This window comes from Mastigoproctus giganteus, chromosome 3 (assembly GCF_048544385.1).
Source record: "Mastigoproctus giganteus isolate SK-2022 chromosome 3, ASM4854438v1, whole genome shotgun sequence".
NCBI classification, from domain to species: Eukaryota; Metazoa; Arthropoda; class Arachnida; order Uropygi; family Thelyphonidae; genus Mastigoproctus; species Mastigoproctus giganteus.
In genome coordinates, this window is record NC_143577.1 from 130,099,803 (window position 1) to 130,124,506 (window position 24,704).

A 24,704-nucleotide genomic window follows, 5' to 3' on the forward strand; every position below is an offset into this window, starting at 1 on the left:
TGCAAGTATACACGCACCTGTTCTTACTCTTAGTTATCCTACCACAACCCATGTATTTACTTTTTCCATGCCGACTCCCAGCAGTTTTTGGAATTCCCAGCAACTTGCTCTTTAGGCTGTTTCTCATTCCAATTGAAGCGGTGCAAGAACCACTTTCACCTCTGCCTTCGGCTACTGTTGTTCTTTTAGTCTGTGAATTCCCCCAAGTTAGTAGTTTTATGATCCACCTAACACTCCATCGATAGCATCAGCAAATATTCTTGTACCATTTCTACTGAAGTGTATTTCATCCCTGTAAGAGCAGTCTCTCCTGTTAGCAAGTATAGATTCTCAATAAAATTCTATCCCATGTGCCTTAACCCACACTTGCAATTTTTTTTTTCAACATAGACCAGTACTTGTTATGTAAATCTGCAGATCTCTTACTATTAAGGTCATAAGTGCCAATGTGTACAACAGTATCACCTTTTCTGCCCTTTGGATGCAAAAAATAATTCTGATGTCACACTTCGATTTCAAGAAAGCTTTTGATACTCTTCCACATAAAAGACTGATATATAAACAGGAGCAATATGACATTAAGGGCAAGTTATTGCTATGGATAAAGGGATGGTTAAGTGGAAGAAGACAGAGTAGTTATCTATGGGTAGTGCTCTTTGTGGTCTAATGTTATTAGTGGAGTTTCCCAGAGTTCAGTGCTGGGCCCATTGTTGTTTTCAATATTTATCAATGATATTGATGAAGGTATATATCAGGCTTAATGTCTACATTTGTAGATGATACAGAGGCTGGCAGGATGGTTAAAGGCAGTCATCAGGGTGAACTATCGCAACATGATCTAGGAAAATTGGGTCGACTGAGTAATGACATTGAAAGTTAACATTGGCAAATGCAAGCTACTGCATGTGGGTAGCAATAACCCCAAAGTAATTTATTTACCCTGTGGTAGTACACTCAGGGTAAAAAAAAAAAAAAAAAAAAAAAAAAACTTGGGGGAATTGTGCAGTCAGATACGAAATTCTCTGAGCAGAGGAGACATGCTGCCAAAATAGCTCAGGGTTGTCAATTATATATAGAAACTTTGCTAGCAGGAATAAGGAGGTGATTATTCCTTTGTATAAGGCCATGGCTAGGCCACATCTTGAGTACTGTATATAGGTCAGGAAGCCTCACTTTAGGAAGGTTGAGATCTGCTGGAATGGGTGCAGAGAAGGGTGACTAGACTGGTGAAGATAGTAAAAGAATGCTTTTACCTAGAAAGGCTTCAGGTTCTGCAAATTACAGCATCTTGAGACTAAGCACCTGCAGAGAGATCTGATTGAGGTGTTTCCTAGGCTTGAATGGATTGAGTAAGCTGAATGCTAATGGTATTCTTCCACTTGTTCAGAGGGAACATAAATTCAAGTTAAGGATGGCTGTGGGATAGATGTGCAGAAGTTTGCATTCAGCCAATGTGTAGCTGATTATTTGAACAGGCTTCCATCTTCTGATGTGGAAGTGGATGAGTTGAATAAATTCAAGGAAGAACTAGAAAAATCCTTGGAATGTATGGACCGTGTAGGTTTTTTTTTTTTTTTTTTTGGCTAAAGCTATATAAGCTTGCTTTCTTGCATCATTTGCCATTATTACTACTACTACTACTACATAAAGTAGTTCTGTTATTAGAATGATAAAGCCAAATCATAAAGAAGTAATTCCTGGCATAAATATTAATAAACAAATTAAACAGCACATAATCAAAATAGATACTTACAGAAGGTCTCGAAGATTTTGTTCAGCCTCATCGATAATTTTACCAAAGACCGAACTCCGATGGCTTAATTCTAGTAATCGCAAAAGGAAAAGTAATCAGTGCAGTCTTATAATCAAAAAGTAAAAGCGACAATAAAAAAAAAATATATATATATATATAATTTAACTTTAAAAGAGACTAAAAATAAACATATGTGATGTGGTAATTATATTTATTATCTAAATGTGAAAATGTATCTAGGTGAATTTTTTGATAGGATCAGCCTTGTCTTAAGTAAAGGATAATAATAACGAGATTTTTTTTTTTTTTTTCAAAATTTTTAATCAGCAGCAACCCAATTTTGTCTCAAAATGTGAATATATTTATAATTTTTTATTCTCTTATTAGCCTGCTGCCTGGGCACACAATGGCAACACAGTTTGCTCATACCACAACATGGTACAGTTGCAACAAACCTCTAAATGGTTATCTTGAAACAGGCCTATGGGGCTGGGAATTTCCATACTATAATAATTAATGATAAACACCAGCCAGGAATTAAACTAAAAATTTACTATACAATGAAATAATATACAATGAAATATGATGCAAATAAAATAAAACACTGATTGAATTATAGTTAAAATATAGTTAAAAACAATAAAATTAATTAAAATAAACTAGGTTATTGTTTTATCGCTTTTAACCTAGTTTATTTTAATTAATTTTATTGTTTTTAACTATATTTTAACTATAATTCAATCAGTGTTTTATTTTATTTGCATCATATTTCATTGTATAGTAAATTTTTAGTTTAATTCCTGGCTGGTGTTTATCATTAATTATTATAGTACTCTAAATGGTTAACCCTTAATTTCAGTGAGTTTCATTGGAAGAACCTTTATACAGATATTGTTGATACAAGGTTAATAACCAAATATATACCTAACTATAGTACATGACATAATCAGTATATAAAAAAATAATGCACAGTACATAATGTAACTTAAAATAATGTAGGTAAGTGCTTCTGCTGAATAATCTGGATGTAGAGTAGCATTATTATACTCATATCTGTTAATTTTGTGGGGCATTCTTAACTTATACAGGCACTCCATGACTTAAGTAAATTCGATTTTTAGTAATTTTTGCCAGCCAGTGAAAACTGAAAAAAATATGGAAACTTATTTTGCATCCCATAGGAATAAATGGAGGTATTGTGAAAATATCGTAATATGAACCCAATAACATTGTTTGATTTTTTTCGCTATATAACTAAGCTTTTTAACTCTCAAAAAGGTCATTTTTATAATGGACGCTGTATTTGTTTTATATAAATTTATGTCAAATAAGCACAACACAAAAATCACTTTTAACTAGAGGATGCAAAAGCAAAACACACGGCCAACATATTTACAAACCCTACTATTGGCTGAGAGAAAGGGCTACACGATCTGGCTGGAGAATGCACTACACTTGCCAAAGCAGCAGGAGTGCTTTGGCATGGAAGAAACTGCTGATAGCAGTTCTCCTACAATCAGAATTTTATAATGTGCTGCTTATTTTCAAAATTAACTTCAGCCAGACATGATACAGCTGAAGAGTGTGTGTGTTGTGCGCGTGCGTCACAAAGAGCATGAGGAAATTAAGTACAAATTTAGTGTTCTCATAGGCTTATACGAGGAATTGAAAAACAGGGTTCATGCCTCGAAGGGATTCAAGTGAGAGGACTCATCAAGCACCCAGCACAATGCTAGTGTCTCTGCTGGGAACTAAAGTTAATGATGTTCTAGGGCAGTTATCTTTTAAAGGCACAAAAGGTAATATTGTTGTATATGTTGGTACTAATGGTATTAAGAGGAGGAGATATGAAGATTTACTTCACAAGTACAGGACAGTGTTGAGAAAAATTTGCGAGTTAGGTTTAAATTTGAAAGTGTCTCCAATTCCCCAGACAACTGGATAAGAAAACAGAGATGCTGGGAGGGATATGCAGAGATTGATAGACTAATAGCAGCTGCAAGAAGAGGTGAGAGTGATTCTTGCACTGCTTCTATTGGGACATATAGCAACCTGAAAAGTGAAGTTTTGGAAATTACAAGCAAAGTAAGGGTACAAACAAATATGGGCTGTGTTAGGGTTACCAAAAAAAAAAAAAAGGTGCAAGTACACTTTCTTGTACACACCAATTTTAGGATTATAGTAAACTTCAAATTCGATGAATTTGAAATACTGGTTAGGTCAGCAAATGCAGAAACAGAAGGGATTTCAGAAACTTAATGCCACTCAGACAAAGGAGAGTTGTGGAATTTGAATATGGTGACTATAATGTGTACAAGAAGGAGAGGCAAGGCAGGATCTAAGGCAGTTCACCCAGATGATGCGGGTGGCAAGTGCAGTGAAGAATTAGGTTGATATGACATTAGGCGCTGGGGGAAAACAAAAATGAGAGTAGGGGTCTGATAACTGATGAGTATAATGAACAACCACACAGACAAAGTGTACCAATAGATCAGAAAGTCTTATAATGGAGAGTTTTATCAAGTTACTGGAATTTGTGAATTTGGCGAAGGTAAAGAAAGCCAACACAAGAACCAAGGCAAATTACGGGAAACTTACCAGACAAACTGGTTTGCTGCTGCTACAGTTTTTCCCTGCATTCCAGGTAAACAGATGGTGCTTGTTGTCAGTAGCAGCAGAAGTCGAGAATGATACATTGATTGACACGTAGGCATGACAGAATTGTAACCTGTAAGGAGATCTGACTGAGATGTATAATGCTCTGTATGGATTGAGTAAGCTAAATGCTTATGGCATCCTTCCTCTTACTTAGACAACATACAAGGGGACAAATTTAAATTGAGAAATGAGGTGGTTGCATGAAAAATTTTGTGGTAGTTTGTTATCAACTAGCTTGTAGCTGATTGTTAGAAGAAACTTCAATCTGGTGTTGTGGAAGTGGGTAGTTTTTGAATAAACTTATAAAGAAAAACTAGACTAGATTGGCTGGACAGGTGGTGTGGGAAGAGACTTGCAAGGAGATCTAATTGAAGTGCTTAAGGCTTTAAATGGATTGAGTAAACTTAATGATGATGGTATTTTAATTCTTTTGTAGAGTGTGCACACAAGGGGACAAACCAATTGAAAAAAAGACATTTACAGGTTAGATGTGCAAAAATTTGTTTTCAACCAGAGAGTAATCAATTGTTGGTACAAACTTACATCATCTGGTATTATGGAGTTGACTAGTTTGAAGAAATTTAAGACAGAATTAGATAGAGGTCATGAACAGATGAAGTGAGAGCTTTTTTGTCTGGCTAATGCTGTATGAGCTTGCTTTCTTGCATCACTTTTACCACTAATAATATTAATAGCAAAAAAATAATAAAAATAAATGAAGAATTATAGCACATCATATTAATCTTCATTGATTAAATTTGTATATCATTCAATATACTAAAATAATTTTCATTGATATATATTAATTAATAAGCTCTTCCAGTAATGTTTCGATTGTTGCCATACATTTACCCAAATGTCAAATTACTACTATAAAATTTCTTGGTAAAATGTACGAGAAACTGTACCATCCTGTACAACCAAGTGTGATGTCACAGTTATTTGTACATTTTGCCAAGAAATTCTAACAATTAGGTCCCACCCCCCCCTCTAAAGTGCTTGGCTGCCAATCTTTGTAACTCACATAATCGAAATTAACCTGATACTGATACAATCTCAACATGTAAGATGCTTGTCTTCCACGAAGGCCTGATGGGTTTTTTTTTTTTTAAGTGAAGTTTCCATAAACCACACTTGGAAACAGTATTCCAAGTGCTGTTTTACAATTTCCTTTATAAAGCAGGATTAGGACCTCTATCTCTACAAATTATTGTTTGATAAATCACTGATAGGACACAGGCTTTCCTGGCTACCTCTCTGCCCTGCTCAGAAAACTTTATATATGCCAATATCTAACTCACAGATCTTTGCTATTTTTGATTCAGCCCCACCAAGTATATATTGGGATTGTCATTCCCCTAACCTTACATTTTTCTGCACTAAAACACTGTTGTTTCTGATTTTCATTTACAAAAATCAGAAAAAAACAGTGGTCCAAGAACTGGTCCTTTTGGGGACTTCTACTTGTGGTGTTATACCAATCTGAAGAATATCCATTAATCACATCACTCTGCTTTCTGCTCTGCATCCACCCTGCAATCTACCTTAGAATCTTGCCCATGGTCTCAGCATGTACTTGTATAATGATTTCTCATGGTGAACCAAGTCAGATGCCTAGCTAAAATGCAAATAAACTGTGTCAAATTATTCCCTACATTCAGCTCATGAATAACTGTGTCAAAATAGCTAACCAGGTCAGTTGAACATGATTTTAAAACCTTTAATAAAACAATGTTGTGTATTCTGCAGAATACTATTTATAAATATCTCTGGATTGCAGTCTTAATCACTGCCCCAAGATTTTCCCAACCTGACTAACTGGTCTTTAGTATCCCACTTCACTCTTAGAATCACCTTTATATATTGGCGATACTTTGGTACTTGTTTGGTCCAAAGGAATCTCTCCCAAGTCCAATAATGCTCTCACAATTAACCTTAATAGTTCAGTGTTTCAATGTTAATGAGTTCAATATTCATTTATGTATTGGCCTTTCACCTGCATTTACCTTTATATATTGGTGATACACTGGTACTTGTATGTGCCATTAACTCCAGAAGCCTTACTTGTTCCAAAAGTTATTCTAATAAAAAACTCATCTGCAATTAAAAAAAAAAAAAAAGTAGCATCTATCACAGGCACCACTTTTTTTTTTTCTTTTTTAATTTGTTTTTTTTAAGTTTTCTAAATAAAATCAAATCCTCAACATACATTTTTCCCCATCAGTATTCTCTAAACAATGATACACTACTTTTACTTTTCATTTTGAGTAAAAACATGTTAAATGTTTGGCATCAGAGCCATAACCAATTTTAATTTTGGAATTAGCTGGTAGTGTACATATGTAGTTAATCCAGTATAGGTTGTGTATGAAGTATGGATAATATACTTGCACCAGTAGCATATTATAATTTAGTATTTTTTATCCATCATTTGCAATCTTCTGAAAACTGATGTTTTTCCAATTTCAGCAAGGGTTGGGGCATAATTTTCTGGATGAAAAAGAAAAATTGAGCAACTTGCATACCATATGTATGCAACTGGACCACGGTAAGTCTGCCAGGGGTAAAAGTTGGTGATGTTGTAGAGCAGATATCACTTTTAATGGCACAAAAGGTGATATTGTTGTATGTTGGCACTAATGACCTTAAGAGCAAGAGATCTGCAGATTTACTTAACAAGTACAGGTCAATGCTGGAAAAAAGTCGAGAGTTAGGGTTAAATTTGAAAAGGGAAAATGAGACACGATAGAAGGGAGTATATAATGGGAGCCTTGTCAATCAATTTGGCCCTGGAGAGATTGTGCAAGGCTTATGGGGTAGAATTTTTTTCAGTGCTTGTCTGTGTTTGCTAACAGAACAGACTGCTTCTACAGGCATGGGATACACTTAAATAGAAAGGGGCAAGAATATTTGCTGATGCTATTGAGGCAATGTTAGGTGGATAAGAAAACTGCTAGATTAGGGGGGGGGATTCACAGAATAAAAGATTAACAGTAGCCGCAGGCAGAGGCAAAAGTGATTCTTGCACTGCTCCTATTGTAATGAGCAGTCGCCTAGAGAGCAAGTTGCTGGAGACTTCAAGAGCTGCTGAGAGTCATCATGGAACAAGTAAATACATGGGCTATGTTAGGGTAACTAAGAATAAGAACAAGTTTGTTTGTTTGTTATTTGGTTTTTAGGAGCATTAGCAACTATGGCCATATTGCTCTGGGACAGTGGTCATTCCCTTGACCTTTCCACATCCTCCGTATTTGGTGGTGATGGGCTCGAACCCCAGTCTAATCAAGAAGCGTGTGCTATGCACTGCTGCTCCTTCCCACCTGGCTACAGAGGCGCACCTGAGGGGGCATAGATTCAAATTGACTAAAGACAGTTGTAGAATAAATGTGCGGAAGTTTGCCATTAGCCAGAGGGTAGTTGATTGCTGGAACAGCCTTCCATCTGTTGTTGTGGAAGTTGATAGCTTAAATAAATTTAAGGCTGAACTAGACAAACATTTCAAGTGACCAGATGGGTGAAATGGGAAGGTTTTTTTTTTTTTGGCTGATGCTGTATAAGCTTGTTTTCTTGCTTCATATGCCACAACTTATGCTAATGCTAAGTGGAATAAATTCAGTTTCTTCCAACAATCATTCTTTGACTGAAAACAATAAAAACATCTATCCTGAAACCACCTTTTATCAAATTAATGTCCCCTTAGGGTGTTCTGAGGAAGAGTAACGATGCCTTCATCTTTAGTTTACTCATATATTTAAAGACTTTAAACACTTCTATCAGATCTCCTTGCTGCGTAGTTCCATGGCACTGCAATTTTCAGAACTGAAGTCTTTCTTATAAGAGTATCCTTTTGTACCTTTAACACACTTCACACACAGACTAATCGTATCGCTTTTCTCTGCACCCATTCCAATAAATCCACATTCTTCCTGAAATGAAAAACTGTATGCAGTACTCATGGTATAACAGCTATTTCCTTACACAACAGGATAATAACTTCCTTGTCCTTTCTGCCAAAATTCCTGTATATCATTGAAAAAATCCCATAAGCTGTTTTGGCAGCTTGTTTGCATGCTCTGAACAACTTTGTGCCAGGCTCTACAATTATCCATTTACAAATTATGTCTTTTTTCGTTCTCCAATGCTTTGAGTGTGGTACCTCCCAAAAGGTATGCAAAGTGTGTTAGTTGTCTGACAGCACTTGGGGGTTCCCCCCCATCTCCACATTGTATTCTTTGTAAGTGACACAGAACTCTGTGGAGGCCAGAGATTTAAAAAGTGTGGGGGGAGTGGTTTGGTATTTCTCTGACCAATTTAGCCATTGGGCCACTATTGGGACCCACTGTTGCCCACGAGGAGGCAGGTCAGGCACCCAGTAGATTATTTAAGTACTCTGGCAAGTATTACTTACTATTATCTGTACTATTTTCCGACGATTTAAATGGCAAGGCCTAAAAAAATAAAGGGGGGTTAACACTAGAATTTGGAAAGGCTGAAAGAGGTTTACGAGAAAGCGGTTGAATTTTTTGATGCTGATTATAATTTGGTGGCATTGTTAGGGGTTTACTCAGTCGGTTTTGTTAGGGGGGAGACTGGGGGAAACAGGTAGAAGGATGGGGATGATAGAGTAGGCATCCCCAGAGAGGTCAGTGGGGATGAACCCCACCAGGTGAAGTATGGGGGAGGCAGGGTGGGGAGGAGACAGAGACCAGTCTCTTCCCTTCCCTGCCTGGGGATGGGGTTTTAAAGGGAACCAGGTTAGAGTACCCAGTTCAGTTCGCCAAATGGCGTGTTGGCAGCAAAGCCACAGTATATCTTCATTGGTCATGGTTGTCAGGTCCATGTCTTGTCGAATCTGGTAGGAAGGTCAAACTGCCTATCCCACTCTGGCTGTGGGATATGTTAGCTGGCAGTGCGGAACCCACCAGGCAGAGGGGGACACATTTACTTCATTCATAATCCACATTCTCCATGGGAATTTGGCCACGTGACAACTTGGGTCACGTGACAGCATTCACTCAAATGCAAGCAGTGGCAGGAGCGAGACTTGTCCATCACAGCTAACCAACCACAGACTGTGGTTGGTTAGCATTTAAACTTGGGAGCTTGAGTTGAAACCACTATCCACTTCGTGTTTAAGAGATTTATATATATAATCTCTTGTATATACCAAGTTATAAAATAAGTTTCCCTATTCAGGAGATCCTAGTTCAAAACGGTTAGAGATAGCTCTGTGAAAATTGGTAGGTATGTCATTTAGGTTATGGGGAAGCGATTTAGAGAAGTAAAAAAATTACTTCAAATTTCTGCCACCAGGAGAGAAATTGGCACTGTAAATATTAGCCATATAGTGCAAGGAAGCCTGAAGCTTATGCTGCACAAGGCAAAAAAAAAAAAAAAAATTTCTGAATTACCCTGAGAGAGAGAGAGAGAGAGAGAGAGAGAGAGAAGGGAATCATCAAGAAAAATAAGAATGATCATATCCAGCTCAGGACCCTGGGTGTGCCAAGCCCATACTCACCAGATGTGAGCCCCTGGGTATATGTGAGCCCCTGGTGAGTATGGGCTTGGCAAACCCAGGGTCCTGAGCTGGATATCATCATTCTTCTCTTTCCTTGGTGATTCCCTTCTTACTCTTGTTTGCTCTCTCTCTCTCTCTCTCTCTCTCTCTCTCTCTCTCTCTCTCTCTCTCTCTCTCAGGGTTACTTAGAAATTTTTTTTTTTTTTTGGCTGGTGCAGCAAAAGCTTCAGGCTTCCTTGCACCATATGGCTAATAATAATAATAATAATAATAATAATAATGTCAGCCCCTGGGGTTATGAGATGTAATACTTAACTTAGGATTAGATTTTAATATCAAAACCAAGAAATCTACAGATATTAAAAACGGAGGACTGCATGCGACAGTTTCGTGTAGCATCTCATTAGGGATGTTGGCTACATGCTGTTTAATGCTTGCTTGCTTTCAAATCAACCAGCGTCTGTGTGCTGCCACGGTAAACTCTGTCTTTCAGGGATCCCCATAGCCAGAAATCACAGGGATTGAGATCTAGAGATCAGGCTGGCCAGAACAGCAGAAATTCTCTAGAAATGATCATTTCCAAATGTTGAACGGAGCAGTTCCTTCACTTGTCGACCAAAGTGGGGAGGGGCACCATCTTGCATGGACACTAAGTCTCCAAGCATTGTCTTTCTTGTAGAGCGAGAATAATGTGATCTCTTAGAAGAGCACAGTACTGTGCACTAGTTATCGCACACCTTACAGGGCTATGAGGTGTAGACTCTTCAAAGAGAGATGGTCTGATTATACTGTGAATCCACACTATACTGTAATATATGGACTTTGTACTGGTCTTTCATGCAAAGCAGATGGTTGAGAAGTTCCCCACATTCGGCAGTTTTTACAGCCCCTTGAAGGGTGAATTGTGCCTAATCAGACCACAAGATCTTTCAAGACCATGTATCGTCAAGTTCCATACGAGCCAGAAATCATACAGCCAAGTCTAGTCATCGTTACTGATCACAAGACTTCAGTTTTTGCAATACGTGAATCTTGTACGGGAACCAGCATAAAATTATTGGAAACACTTTACGTATAGTAGACCAAGAAACGTTCAAGTCTCTTGACACACCTCTGGCACTACTGACTGGTAGTGTTTCGCATTATGACCATTGCAACCACCACTTCATCCACTACCTCTGTTTTGATACATGATTGTCCCCTGCCTGGAATTACACCTAACTCCATGGTCGCTTCAAATTTATTTATTAGTTTTCTAAGCCCAACTGACATTAAAGGTCCTTTACACAAGCCTTTAAGTTTCCGATATTCATGTAGTGCTGCATTAGTGTTACTATTATTCTGATAGAACTGTTTTACTAAAAGAGCACGTTCCTTTTTTTAAGAGCCATAATGGTTATTGATGGTGGCATTGGCCTTTCTGCTTTTATCTAACAGGCTGTCATTTGCGTAAGCGTGTCCTGAAGTAAATGACAACTTTTACATATGTGTAGCGCAATTTCCCCCCTGGTGGCCCAAATTTGAACTAATATTTTTTCTCTACAAATTGCTTACCCATACCCTAAATGACATACCCACCGATTTTCACAGCGCTAACTAACAGTTTTGACACTACGCCTCCTGAATAGGGAAACTTATTTTATAATCACCCGGTGTACACACACACACAGGTAACCCTTATATTTTGTAGGAACCAAACTACCATTTGGTTCCTACAAAATTCGTGAAATGCAAAACCATGTTACAAAGAACTAAGAACCAGTAATAATGTAATATTTTAACTTTATTTTTATAATAGTAACTTAAATTACAAGTAAACACATGGGTTGTGTTAGGGTAGCTAAGAATAGAAACAGGTGCAGGTATACTTGCGTGTACACCAATGCTAGGAGTTTAGTAAATAAATTTGATGAATTTGAGATATTGCTCAAAACATCAAAGGCAGATATTGTTGGGATATCAGAGACGTGGTGTCACACAGATATAAGGGATGCAGAACTGCAATTTGGGGAGTACAACGTCTACAGAAAGGATAGGAGGGGGGGGAGGAGTTATGCTATTAGTTAAGAAACACATAAAAACCAAGGAAGTGAAGCCAGTCGACATCGTTGGACAGTGCAGTGTTGAGTCAGTTTGGTGTGACATAAGCATTGGGAGATCAAAATTGAGAGTAGGAGTGTGCTATAGGCCTAATGACTCTGATGAGTATAATAAGGAACTGTACAGTGAAATAGAGTGGGCCAGTAAATCAGAGAGTCTTATAATGGGAGATTTTAATTTCCCAGATATTGACTGGAATTTGGGGGCTGGTTACTCACACACTAGCAGGGCTTTTGTGGATTTATTGGATGATTGTTTTCTACATCAGCACGTTCGGGAGGCAACTAGAGGGAGTAATACTCTTGATTTGATTATCAGCAGTGATTCTTCATGCATTAAGAATCTGCAGATAAATGAACCACTAGGTGGCAGTGATCAGAGTGTGCTGAAGTAGGATTTACTGAAAGGGGTAACTACCATTAGGGGTAAAGGGAAGGGTTATTGCTTCCGTAAAGGCGACTACGATGGACTGAGACAGTATTTAAATTCTATACAGTGGGACCAACTGATGATGTTACCAACAGCAAATTCAAAATGGGAAGCATTCAAAGAACTTATCTTGGAAGCTACTAGGCTTTACATACCAACTAAGAAATATTGTTCAAGGTTTAGGCCAAAATGGATGTCAGATGAACTAATGAGGCATATGGCAGAGAAGAAAAATGCATGGGATACATATAAATTAACACATGACACAGAAGCCTATGATAGATACAAGTTGATATGCAACCAAGTTACAAAGGAGGTTAGGCAGGCGAAGGCAGATTACGAGAAATCCTTGGCAAGGGATGCAAAGAAAAACAGCAAAGAGTTCTTTACTTATGTAAACTCTAGAAGGAAGGGGATGAATCAGATTGGTCCACTTGATATTGATGGGTCAACTGTTGATGATCCTGCTCAGGTAGCTAACAAACTAAATGAATATTTTGCATCGACATTCACACGTGAGGAGTTATTCAGCAAGGGGAATGCCAGAGGTGTATTCAACTCTAGCAGTAAGCTACAGAATCTTGAAATAACTGGGAGTAAAGTGGAGGAGAAACTGTTGAAGATAAACACAAGAAAGGCACCCGGGGTGGATGGGATCTATCCAGTTATATTAAAGGAGGCAGCAAAGGAAGTAAGCAAACCCTTAGCCATAATTATGAGAGCTTCCTTGGACTCAGGGGAGGTACCCATAGACTGAAAATGTGCAAATGTGACCCCAATTCACAAAGGAGGATCAAAGGCTGACACAAGTAATTATAGACCTGTGAGCTTAACTTCTGTTCCAGGAAAATTAATGGAGGCACTGGTTAAAGAAGCACTGCAGGATCATTTAGACAAGACTTCAGTTATAGCTAAGACACAGCATGGTTTTGTTAAGGGGAAGTCTTGCCTGACCAACTTGATTGGATACTATGATGCAGTCACAAAAGAACTGGATGCAGGGAATAACTTTGATATTATATACTTGGATCTTAGAAAGGCTTTTGATACTGTTGCACATGGAAGACTGCTACACAAATTGGAGCAGTGTGACATTGGAGGCAAATTGCTGCTATGGATAAAGGGGTGGTTGAGGGGGAGAAGACAGAGAGTGGTAATCAATGGACACTGCTCATCGTGGACTAATGTTATTAGTGGAGTCCCTCAGGGCTCAGTGTTGGGTCCATTATTGTTTTCTGTATTTATAAATGATATTGATGATGGTATATCAAGCTTAATGTCCAAGTTTGCAGATGATACAAAGGTTGGCAGGGTTGTCAAGGACACTACTGACACTATGCTGCTGCAACAGGATCTGGAAAGGTTGAGCAGATGGGCTGAGAGGTGGCAAATGAAGTTTAACATTGACAAATGTAAAGTACTACACATGGGAAACAGCAACCCCAGAGCAACGTATCAACTCTGTGGTACTACACTGACAGTGGTAGAGAATGAAAGGGACTTGGGGGTGATTGTGCAGGCAGATATGAAGTTCTCTGAGCAGTGCAGACGGGCTGCAAGAGTAGCTCATGGAGTATTGTCAATGATATACAGGAATTTTTCCAGCAGGGATAAGGAGGTGATTATTCCATTGTACAAGGCAATGGTCAGGCCACACCTAAAGTACTGTATACAGGTCTGGAGGCCTCATTTCAAGAAGGATGTAGAGCTGCTGGAACGAGTACAGAGAAGGGCAACAAGATTAGTGAATGGAACAAAGGGGTGCTCTTACGAAGAAAGGCTTAAGTTTTGCAAATTACAGTGTCTGGAGACTAGGCACCAGCGAGGTGATCTGATAGAGGTGTATAAAGCCTTGAATGGTTTAAGTATGCTCAATGCTGATGGGATTCTTCCTCTAGCTCAGAAAAATCACCTGAGAGGGCATAAATTCAAATTGAGGAAAGACAGATGTAGGATAGACGTGCGGAAATTTGCCTTTAGCCAGCGGGTGGTTGATTGGTGGAACAGACTGCCATCTCTTGTGGTGGAGGTTGATAGCCTAAATAAGTTTAAGGCTCAACTGGACAGGTACTTTGAACGAACAGAGGGGTGAAGTGGAAGTGGTTTTTTTTTTTTTTTTTTTTTTTTGGCTGATGCTGCATAAGCTTGCTTTCTTGCATCAAATGCCTCTACTAATGCTAATGCTAATGCTAAATAGTAATAACTGAACAAACGTCTTACCTTACAAACTGTGATATTTATATGTCAGATAATGTACGTTCATTTAATTTTCTTCCTCTTCATTGCTGCTAAGCATAATCTCTTCTGCAGCATCTAGATTCCGTGTACCTTCTGCTCTCTTTGAAAGTCATGATTTGCATGCTTTGAAGTCAAACAAGCACAAGTTCAATAGCACAGACACCAGCGAGGGATCTCCCAGACACCCAGGGATCTCCCAACAAAATACAGTGGACCCCCGCTTTAAATGATACGTGAAAATTGGAAGAATATTTTCCAGTTAGCAAAATAAAAATACAGTGAGGTCTCGTACCACAAACCGGTTTGTGGTATGAAAAGTTTGTGGTATTAAACACGATTTCCCATAGTATCCTATGGGAAATAAATTAATTGGCACGGGACCCTCCACAAAAAAAAAGGCCACCATTTACATACATTATTTATTCTTCTTCATGGTTATAGGTTCATGCTTAAAGGTTCTTCATGTTCAGAAGCTTCAGATTCTTCAAGTTCTTCTGCCTGTTTCTACTTTTTAGCATTGAAGAATCTATCCAGTGTTGACTGCTTTTCTCTCTTTTTAAGGAGGCTTCTGAAGTAGTGAAGCACTATGTCTGTAGAGGTCTCCCACTCTGTTCACTTCAGCTGTGTTGGAGTGCCACTCCAACACGCTGTTGTGAAGCTTCTTCCAGTCCTGAAGAATCTCCTTGATAGTAGCTGAAGGCATTGGACCTTTGATGATGTTTTCCTCTTTCTCCTCCTCTGAGGAAACATTTTTTTCTGTTTCCCCAATATGACGTTTATGCAGCTCCTTCAGTTCTTCCATGGTCAGCTGCACTTCATGCTCCTCTAACTCCTCCACATCTTCTTTCACTTCCAAGTCCAGGTCCTTAGCTGTTGCCACAATGTCCTTCATGACTTTGGCTCCATTATCAGATTCTTCTCCTTGAACACAGGTTGGCCACAGGTTTCTCCAGGCAGAGTCCACGTTACTGACTGACACTTCACGGCAAGCTTTTTCTATGAGTCTAATGGCGTGCACAATGTTAATTCTTCCAAAATTTCCTCAATGTCATGAAGCTGGAAGCATGACAAACTTCAAAGCACCTGGTGAAAAGTGCTTTGGTGTAGAGCTTCTTGAAGTGTGCTATGACATTCTGGTCCATTGGCTGAATTAGAGGTGTAGTGTTGGGAGGTAAGGAAATCTTCAGGAAGCTAAACTCCAATTCCAGGGCATCTTCTAAATCAAGTGGGTGGCCAGGTACATTATCTATGGTGAGGACAGTCTTCAGTGGCAAGTTCTTTTCCTTCAGGTATTTCTTCACTGTAGGTGCAAAGGCTTCAAGCACCTAGTCCTTGAAAAGAAGCTTAGTAACCCAAGCTTTTGGGTTAGATTTCCAGTAGACTCCATGCTTACCTTTGACAATTGAGTGCTTCTTAAATGCTCTTGGTGTTTCAGAATGATACACCAAGAGAGGCTTGATTTCAGGTCTCCACTAGCATTGGCAGCAAAGAGGAGGGTCAGCTTGTCCGTCATAAGCTTGTGGCCTGGCAGAGCTTGTTTTCCCTTTGTGATGTAGGTTTTACTGGGCATTTTTTTCCAGAAAATGCCCAGTTTCATCACAGTTGAAAACCTGTTGTGGTAGATATCATTCATCTTTCATGAGCTTCTGAAATTTCTTGGAATAATTATCAGCACGTGCTGCCTCCCCATGCCTTATGACACTGTGAATGCCAGTCCTCCCCTTAAACTTCTCACACCACCCCCTGCTTGCCTTAAATTCAGATTCTTCAGAGCTAGGCCCTGGAGTTTTTTCCTTCAGGTCAGCATAGATGTGCTTGGCTTTCAGACAGATGACTTCTTTGCTGATGGTATCTCCTGCCATTTGCCTTTGGTGGATCCACAGTAGCAGCAAGTTCTCCATTTCTTCAATGATGGGGTTTCTTAGGGTACTTAATCTGGTCACTCCATTTGCAACCTCAACATTCTTGATGGTCTCCTTGTTCTTCAAGATGGTTCCAATGGTGGATTTGTTGACTCCATATACAATTGCCAGATCAACTACCCTAGCTCCTTTTTCATATTTGGTAATGATGTCTTTTTTGGTTTCAATAGTGATTTTCTTGAGTGTTTTCTTGGGCTGACTTACACTGACACTTTTCTTAGGACTCATTTTTTGAATCTTTTCAAAAGAAACCTTCAAAAAACAAATTTGGAACTTTCCTGAAACAAAACAAAAACATGGTGAATAAAACAGAATGTGTGTGTTGTGTTTGTATTAACCACTTCCCTGATTATCCCGAGTTAACTCGGGTTAGCATTTTAATGTCAAATTATTATCCCGAGATATCTCGTGGTTGCATACGAATTTGTGTTCTTTCAATACTTACCCGAGTGAAGCCGTCGGCACGTGGTAAAATAGTGCATTCATCGCAATATGGATCTTGTGGCCATTCGCCGGTGGGCGCGTTTCTTGGAATATTTTTATCTGAGACTAGCGTCAGATGACGCCTGCTGATACCTTGCATATTGTTGTTGCCTGCTGTTCTTTCCTGAGCACTGCTGCACGAGGTTGTCTGTTTCGTTTTCAGGAATTAATTATGGATAAGAAATTATGGTTAATTAATAATGAAGAATTAATTATGGATAATGACTGAAGAATATTGCAGTTCTGATTGGGATAATAATTCTAAGAATATACAACATTGAATACTTCAATTTGTTCCATAATCAAGCACCGTATTACACGGCATAAAAGCAATAAAAATAAAAAATATACTAATTTTAAAAAATTAGTATTTTTTTGACACAAAAATAGGGAAAAATAGTAAGGGAAGAGGTTAAAACCCGGACCCACGAACCCAAGTTCGTGGTACGAAAAGTTCGTCGTATGGGGTGTTCGCCATACGAGGTCCACTGAAAATTTACGCTTACATACATAGCTTAATTAATATGTACTGTACTACGTACATACTAATTGATATTTCGGTTCACTGACTTTTTTTTTCCTTTTTTGGTTGTAAAATTTAAAACAGTAAAAATGATAAGCAATTAATAACGGCATGCACAAGTTGCAACAAACATGGCGCCTCCGTAGCCAGGTGGGAAGGAGCAGCAGTGTGTAGCGCACACTTCTTAATTAGACCGGGGTTCAAGCCCGTGACCACCAAATACGGAGGATGCGGAAAGGTCATGGAATGACCACCGCATATCCCTGGAGCAATATGGCCTTAGTTGCTAATGCTCCTAAAAAAAAAAAAAAAAACCAAAGCAAGAAACATGATACGGAGTAATGAGTTAATGCGTTACTGAAAATTTATTTATGCTTTTTATATGATTGAATACTTCTTAGGAGGCGAAATACATTTCACCATAATGTGAAAACCCACAGAATTCCAGCTCTCGGTACTATAGCAAATGCAAGATCAAGTTTACTACCTGTTTATAATTGATTACACTAACAGAAAAGACCAATAAACCAGAAACTGCAAATTGTTTTCATTGTTTTATGGTTGAAAATTATATCTAACATAATACCAGGGTTTTCCCAGGTATTATGTTAGATATAATGTTATGCAAGATTTCCAGCAATTCTCAAACTGTGTTAGAGCGAAACCGTGTTGTAGAACTACCGTGTTATACGGGGATTGCCTGTATATATATATATATACACACACACACACACACACACACACACACACACACACACACATATATACATAAGCATGTAAGAATAGATAAGTCTGCTAAAGTTTGTATAGATGGAGGTGAAAACTAGACAAATTGCCAAGGACTAGAAAGGTAAGGATAGTAGAAAAAAGAAACGCAGATTTGAAAAATTCAAAAGAATGTTAATATCCTAAAAGTTATGAATTAAGAAAATTATGGGCTGAATTGCAAAGCCAATTTGGAGGTGAAAGAACTGTAAAGTATACCAAAGGATTAAACAAAATAAAGTAAAATAAAATAAAATGTGGTAGATATGGGTGGGCAAATTTATTTAAGTTGAATACAGGGAAGGCAAAAATACAAAGTCTGATGTCAGCAGAAGTAAATATTGATACATGGTTAGGTATTTCATCAGGACTAACACCTAACCATGTATCAGGAACTGCATTTCTATACTTGTCCATAACAGTAGAAGAAATGTGAAATAAAGCCAAAAAGCAAAAAGAAAAAAAATTAGCACATTCTTTTACAGTATGGACAAGGTAGTCCCAACACAGTGTCAATGATATGAAAATTATTAAGGTAAAGATAATGATAAGGCTAAAAATTATATACAGTATAATTAAGTGTTTTCAGCTTGGGAAAAAGTTTGTTTTTTATTATTACTAGCCATATAGTGCAAGGAAGCCTGAGGCTTATGCTGCACCAGCTAAAAAAAATTTGAGTTACCCTGAGAGAGAGAGAGAGAGAGAGAGAGAGAGAGAGAGAGAGAGAGAGAGAGTAGAAGGGAATCACCAAGAAAGAGAAAAATGATGATATCCAGCTCAGGACCCTGGGTGTGCCAAGCCCATACTCACCAGAGGTGAGCCCCTGGGGTTATGAAATACAGTTGTGTCCCCCATAACCATTGATTCAGTTACCCGGGGTTAACCACGAAAAAAAAAAAACCCAAAAAACTTAAAAACCAAACCATGTTACATATGGTTTGGTAACCAACATTATAATGGTTCATTAGAAATTTAACGAATGCACCGTTTTCAAACATTTAAATAATTTCAAGTTTTTGTTTAATTTGAAAGCACAACACTTGTACAGTCTGTCCTCGTATAGCACGATTGTTGCGTTCCTAGAAACCCTCGTGTAATGCAAAATCGTGCAATATAAACAACAGGCCCTATGGGAAAAGTAGGGTTAGGTGCCGACCACCCAAGATTGAACACACATTTGGAACCAAAACATTACCAAACACAATAAATAATCGGGTAATTTTAATCGTTATAAAATATTTACGTATTTTATAACGATTAAAATACGTAATAAAAATAATATTATATTATAATAAAGTATTTTTAGTATTTTTTAATACTAAAAAAGTATTTTTTACGGATAAAATACGTATTTTATTCCTAAAAAATTTATTAGATTAAATAAAATAGTCGTAATAAAATACTTACGTATTTTATAATACGTAAGTATAAATTATAATACGTAAGTCGTAATAAAATATTGCTAATGCTTTTGCTTCTATCGTAAGCAAACTTGCTTTTTGTTTGATTTTCTATCCAAAGAGATGACAGCCGTTCCATCTCTTCCAATTCTTTGTGTCTTAATCTAATGGATTTTAATTACCCTTTTGAGTTGTTCCCGCTATGAAAGTTGTTTTTATTTTCTCTGCATTCTTTGTAATTCTCCGCGTTGCCTCATTTAGGTCTGTAGCACGTGCAATATCACATGGTCTTTCATTTCGCTCAAAGCGTTTCACAATTTCATATTTTTTCTCTATCGACAGAAGCGGACTGGCCATAAGCCTTACGGGGGAAACCACGGTGGGCCGGAGGCCGGTGTGATTTTGGCCATAAACCGTAGTATGAGGCCACTACAAATTTTCCCGGGTAAGAATTTTTGACCCAGTCCGCCTCTGTTTATCGATATTGCTTCTTTTTTTTTCTCTCTGAATCTGCAGTGTCTTAGCCAGGACGCTTCCTTTTCACACATTTTAAGTATTTTACTAATTTTTAGGGAATAAAGCACAATTACAAACGAGGTGGCACGCTTGATACACAGAAACAAAATGCTACGCGCGTGTAGCAACTGAATAAACAACACCGTCAAGGCCGAGATACACTATTAACACCTCACATTTTACTAAAGCACATTTCTGGGAGTTACTACCATAAAACAATAAAAACAATTTCCAGTTGCGTTTCTGCTAGTGGAATCTGTTATAAACTGGTAGTAAACTCCATCTAATTGCATTTGCGATTATATCGATAGCTGGAATTGTGGTTTTTACGTTATTATGGTGAAATGTGTTTCCCCTTCACTGATATAAAACACATAAATACATTTTCAGAATCTTCTTCGTTCCTATCGTGTTGCGTTCAGTTGGGGTGATTCCGCATTCGACTGCCATTTCTTGTAAACACAAAGGCGAATCGTGTATAAGCGAATTCGGTTCGTGTTATATAAGATAACGTTCCCCTATTTATAAATCGTGTATGATCGAATTCGTGTAATGCAAACACGTGTTATACGAAGACCGACTGTACTTGTCCATCATTTTCATGATTTCTAAACAAAAAAAAAAAAAAAAAAAATTTGACATTACTGACATAAATAACGAAACAAAATTTGTCCTTTTGCGGTGCGACGGAACAACAATCGATGCGACACACTAAATCAAACTAAACATTTGGTCTTTTTTTTTTTTTCTGTTTTGAGCAGTAGGTGTGAAGCCAGTGGGGGTTGCAAGATAAGAGTTACATGAATCTCCCAATGATGACTTATAATGCCACTTCTTGTCGCTTATTTACGACTTGTAAAATATCTGTTTATACCTATTCTAGTTATTACTTGAATTTTATGATTTCTGGTTGATTTTTTTTATTTTTATTTTTATTAATTTGGAGTCTTGAAGTGTCCTGATTAATCGAGTCTGCTGTACTTTATTACCAGGGAAGAACTGAGGGGGATGTTGTCCTCTGAATCACAGTCTATTGAAATGCACTGCTTGTTTGATGTTTATGGAGCAATCAGGAATGGGACATGATATTGCCAAGAGGAATGTCTTTGTGTGTGTGCGCAATGTAAGGAGTGCGAGGAAATCAGGCGCCAACTCTGCATTGTTATGGGCTTATATAAGAGCTTGAAGGACAGGGTAAATGCCCTCGAAAGATTTAAATTGAGGGGTCCATCAAGCTCTCAGCTGCCCGCATCAATGCCAGAGCTTGCGCTTGAACATCACGTAACACAGAGGCAACCCCCAAGGCAGAATGCGCTGGTTCCAAAGGAACTAGTTGTTGTGACTATTGTCAGGGAAACGGGGAACATAATGTGCAAAAAGGATAGATGGAACAGGACCAGGGTATGTCTGCCAGGGGCAAAGGTTGATGATGCTGTAGGGCAGATATCATCCTTTAAGGGCACAAAGGGTGATATTGTTGTACACGTTGGCACTAATGATATTAAGAGTAGGAGACCGACAGAATTACTTAACAAGTAGAAGACAATGCTGGAAAAAAGCCGTCAGTTTGGGTTCAATTTGAAAGTATCTGCAATTCTGCCCAGACACGATAGTAAGGAGTATATGATGAGAGCCTTGTCAATCAATTCAGCCCTGGAGAAACTGCGCAAGGCTCAAGCGGTAGAATTTTTCTCAGCATGGTCTGTGCTTGTCAACAGGAGAGACTGCTTCTACAGGGATGATAAACACTTAAGTAGAAAGGGTGCAAGAATATTTGCTGATGCTATCGAGGCAGAGTTAGTTGGGTCGGAAAACTGCTAGCTTGTGGGGGGGGGGAACACGGACTAATAGATTAAGAGTAGCCACTGGCAGAGGTAAAAGTAATACTTGCCCTACTTATATGGAAATGCAATTGAGCAGCAGCCTGGAAAGCAAGGCAATGGGAATTTCCAAGACAGCTGGGAGTCACATTGGAACAAGTAAATACATGGGCTGTTTCAGGGTAACTAAGAGTAGAAATACATGCATGTACACCAATGCTAGATATTGTTGGGACATCAGAGACATGGTGTCACACAGATATAAGCAGTGCAGAACTGGAATTTGGGGAGTATAATATGTACAGATAGGATAGACAGGACAGGAAGGGAGGAGGGGGTTATGCTGTTAGTTAAGAAACAAAATCTAAGGAAGTGCATCCAATTGATATTGGTGGACAATGCAACGTTGAGTCTGTTTGGTGTGACATAAGCACTGGGAAAGGAAAAATGAGATAGGTACATGTTATAGGCCTAATGAATCTGATGAGTGTTTTTTTTTTTTTTTTTTTTTTTTTACGTGAACACCAAACACGAGAAGTATTAGAACATATGGTACTTAGTACCGTGCTTGGCTTGGGTTAGAGGTTCAGAAGACGAAAGAAGATATTTGTTGACATTGGACTTGAACTTCTGTAGATTGTAATTTTCAGGAAATACGTATGAAGGAAGGTTGTTCCAGAAAACGGCAGTTGAATGAATAAATGAGGAAGATGAAAAGTTGGTTCTGTGGGTTTGAAGTTGGACAGTAAATGGATGTTGGCTGGTGGCAGCACATGTTCGGACTGTTTTGAAAGAGAGAGAAAGCGGGAATTATAAAAGCCAGTTCAGAAGAACAGTGCCCATGGAAGTATCTGTAGAAGAGGCATGCAGCAGAAACATTACGTCTATGAGAAAGCGAGTGGAGAGACTGTTAGAGATGAATCATTAATTAACCTAACTGCCCTCTTCTGAATGGAATCAAGAAGCCTGAGAGAGAGGTTTTGGGGGCGCCACCCCAGATGTGGGAACAATATTCCATGGCAGGGCGTATTTGCAATTTACACAGAGTGAGCAGCTGTTTGGAAGAAAAGTAACGCCAAGAGCAAAAGAGAAAACCAAGTGTTTTAGATGAAGAGGAAGCAATATTTGTAATGTGCTTGTGCCAAGAGAGATTAGAAGTCAGGGTAATCCCCAAAAGAGATATATCATTTTGTCTAGAAATCGGAGTGTCACTAAAGATAAGCATAGGAGCAGAAGAATCCTTTTAGCATTAGCAGAGGCATATGATGCAAGAAAGCAAGCTTATTCAGCATCAGCCAAAAAAAAAAAAAAAAACCCACTCCCATTTCACCCCTCCGTTCGTTCGAAATACCTGTCCAGTTGAGCTTTAAATTTGTTTAGGCTATCAACTTCAACAACAAGTGATGGAAGTCGGTTCCACCAACCAACCACCCGCTGGCCAAAGGCAAATTTCCGCACATCTATCCGACATCCGTCCTTCCTCAATTTGAATTTATGCCCTCTGAGGTGATTATTCTGAGAAAGATGAAGAATCCCATTGGCATTGAGCATGCTCAAACCATTCAAGGCTTTATACACCTCTATCAGATCACCTCGCTGGTGCCTAGTCTCCAGACTCTGTAATTTGCAAAACTTAAGCCTTTCTTCGTAAGAGCAACCCTTTGTTCCATTTACTAATCTTGTTGCCCTTCTCTGTACCCGTTCCAGCAGCTCTACATCCTTCTTGAAATGAGGCCTCCAGACCTGTATACAGTACTCAAGATGTGGCCTTACCATTGCCTTATACAAGGGAATAATCACCTCCTTATCCCTGCTAGAAAAATTCCTGTATATCATTGACAAGACACCATGAGCTACTCTTGCAGCTCGTCTGCACTGCTCAGAGAACTTCATATCTGCCTGCACAATTACCCCCAGGTCCTTTTCATTCTCCACCACTGTCAGTGTAGTACCACAGAGTTGATACGTTGCTCTGGGGTTACTGTTTCCCATATGCAGCACTTTACATTTGTCGATGTTAAACCTCATTTGCCACCTCTCAGCCCATCTGTTCAACCTTTCCAGATCCTGTTGCAGCAGCATAGCGTCAGTATTGACCTTAACGACCCTGCCAACCTTTGTATCATCTGCAAACTTGGACATTAAACTTGATATCCCATCATCAATATCATTCATAAACACCGAAAACAACAACGGACCCAACACTGAACCTTGAGGGACTCCACTAATAACATTAGTCCACGTTGAGCAGTGTCCATTGATTACCACTCTCTGTCTTCTGCCACTCAACCATCCCCTTATCCATAGCAGCAATTTGCCTCCAATGCCACACTGCTCCAATTTGTGCAGCAGTCTTCCATGTGCAACAGTATCAAAAGCCTTTCTAAGATCCAAATATATAATATCAAAGTTATTCCCTGCATCCAGTTCTTTTGTGACTACATCATAGTATCCAATCAAATTGGTCAGGCAAGACCTGCCCTTAACAAAACCATGCTGCGTCTGAGCTATAACTGTATTCTTGTCTAGATGATCCTGCAGTGCTTCTTTAACCAGTGCCTCCATTAATTTACCTGGAA

General features: G+C 38.6%; 1 protein-coding gene across 2 annotated transcripts in view; it reads right to left on the reverse strand.

Moving 5' to 3' along the window:
- The window catches only part of LOC150088269 (phosphoserine aminotransferase), a 327,264-nt gene that overhangs the window by 258,500 nt on the left and 44,060 nt on the right, over positions 1-24,704 (reverse strand). For both annotated transcript variants that reach the window (XR_016546786.1, XM_090370665.1), the window contains exon 3: positions 1,754-1,823. Coding sequence is in view for 1 of the 2 variants with exons in the window: in XM_090370665.1 (XP_090226791.1) it covers positions 1,754-1,823 (70 nt within the window). In the remaining variant the exon portion in view is untranslated. The remainder of the gene's footprint in view (positions 1-1,753; positions 1,824-24,704) is intronic.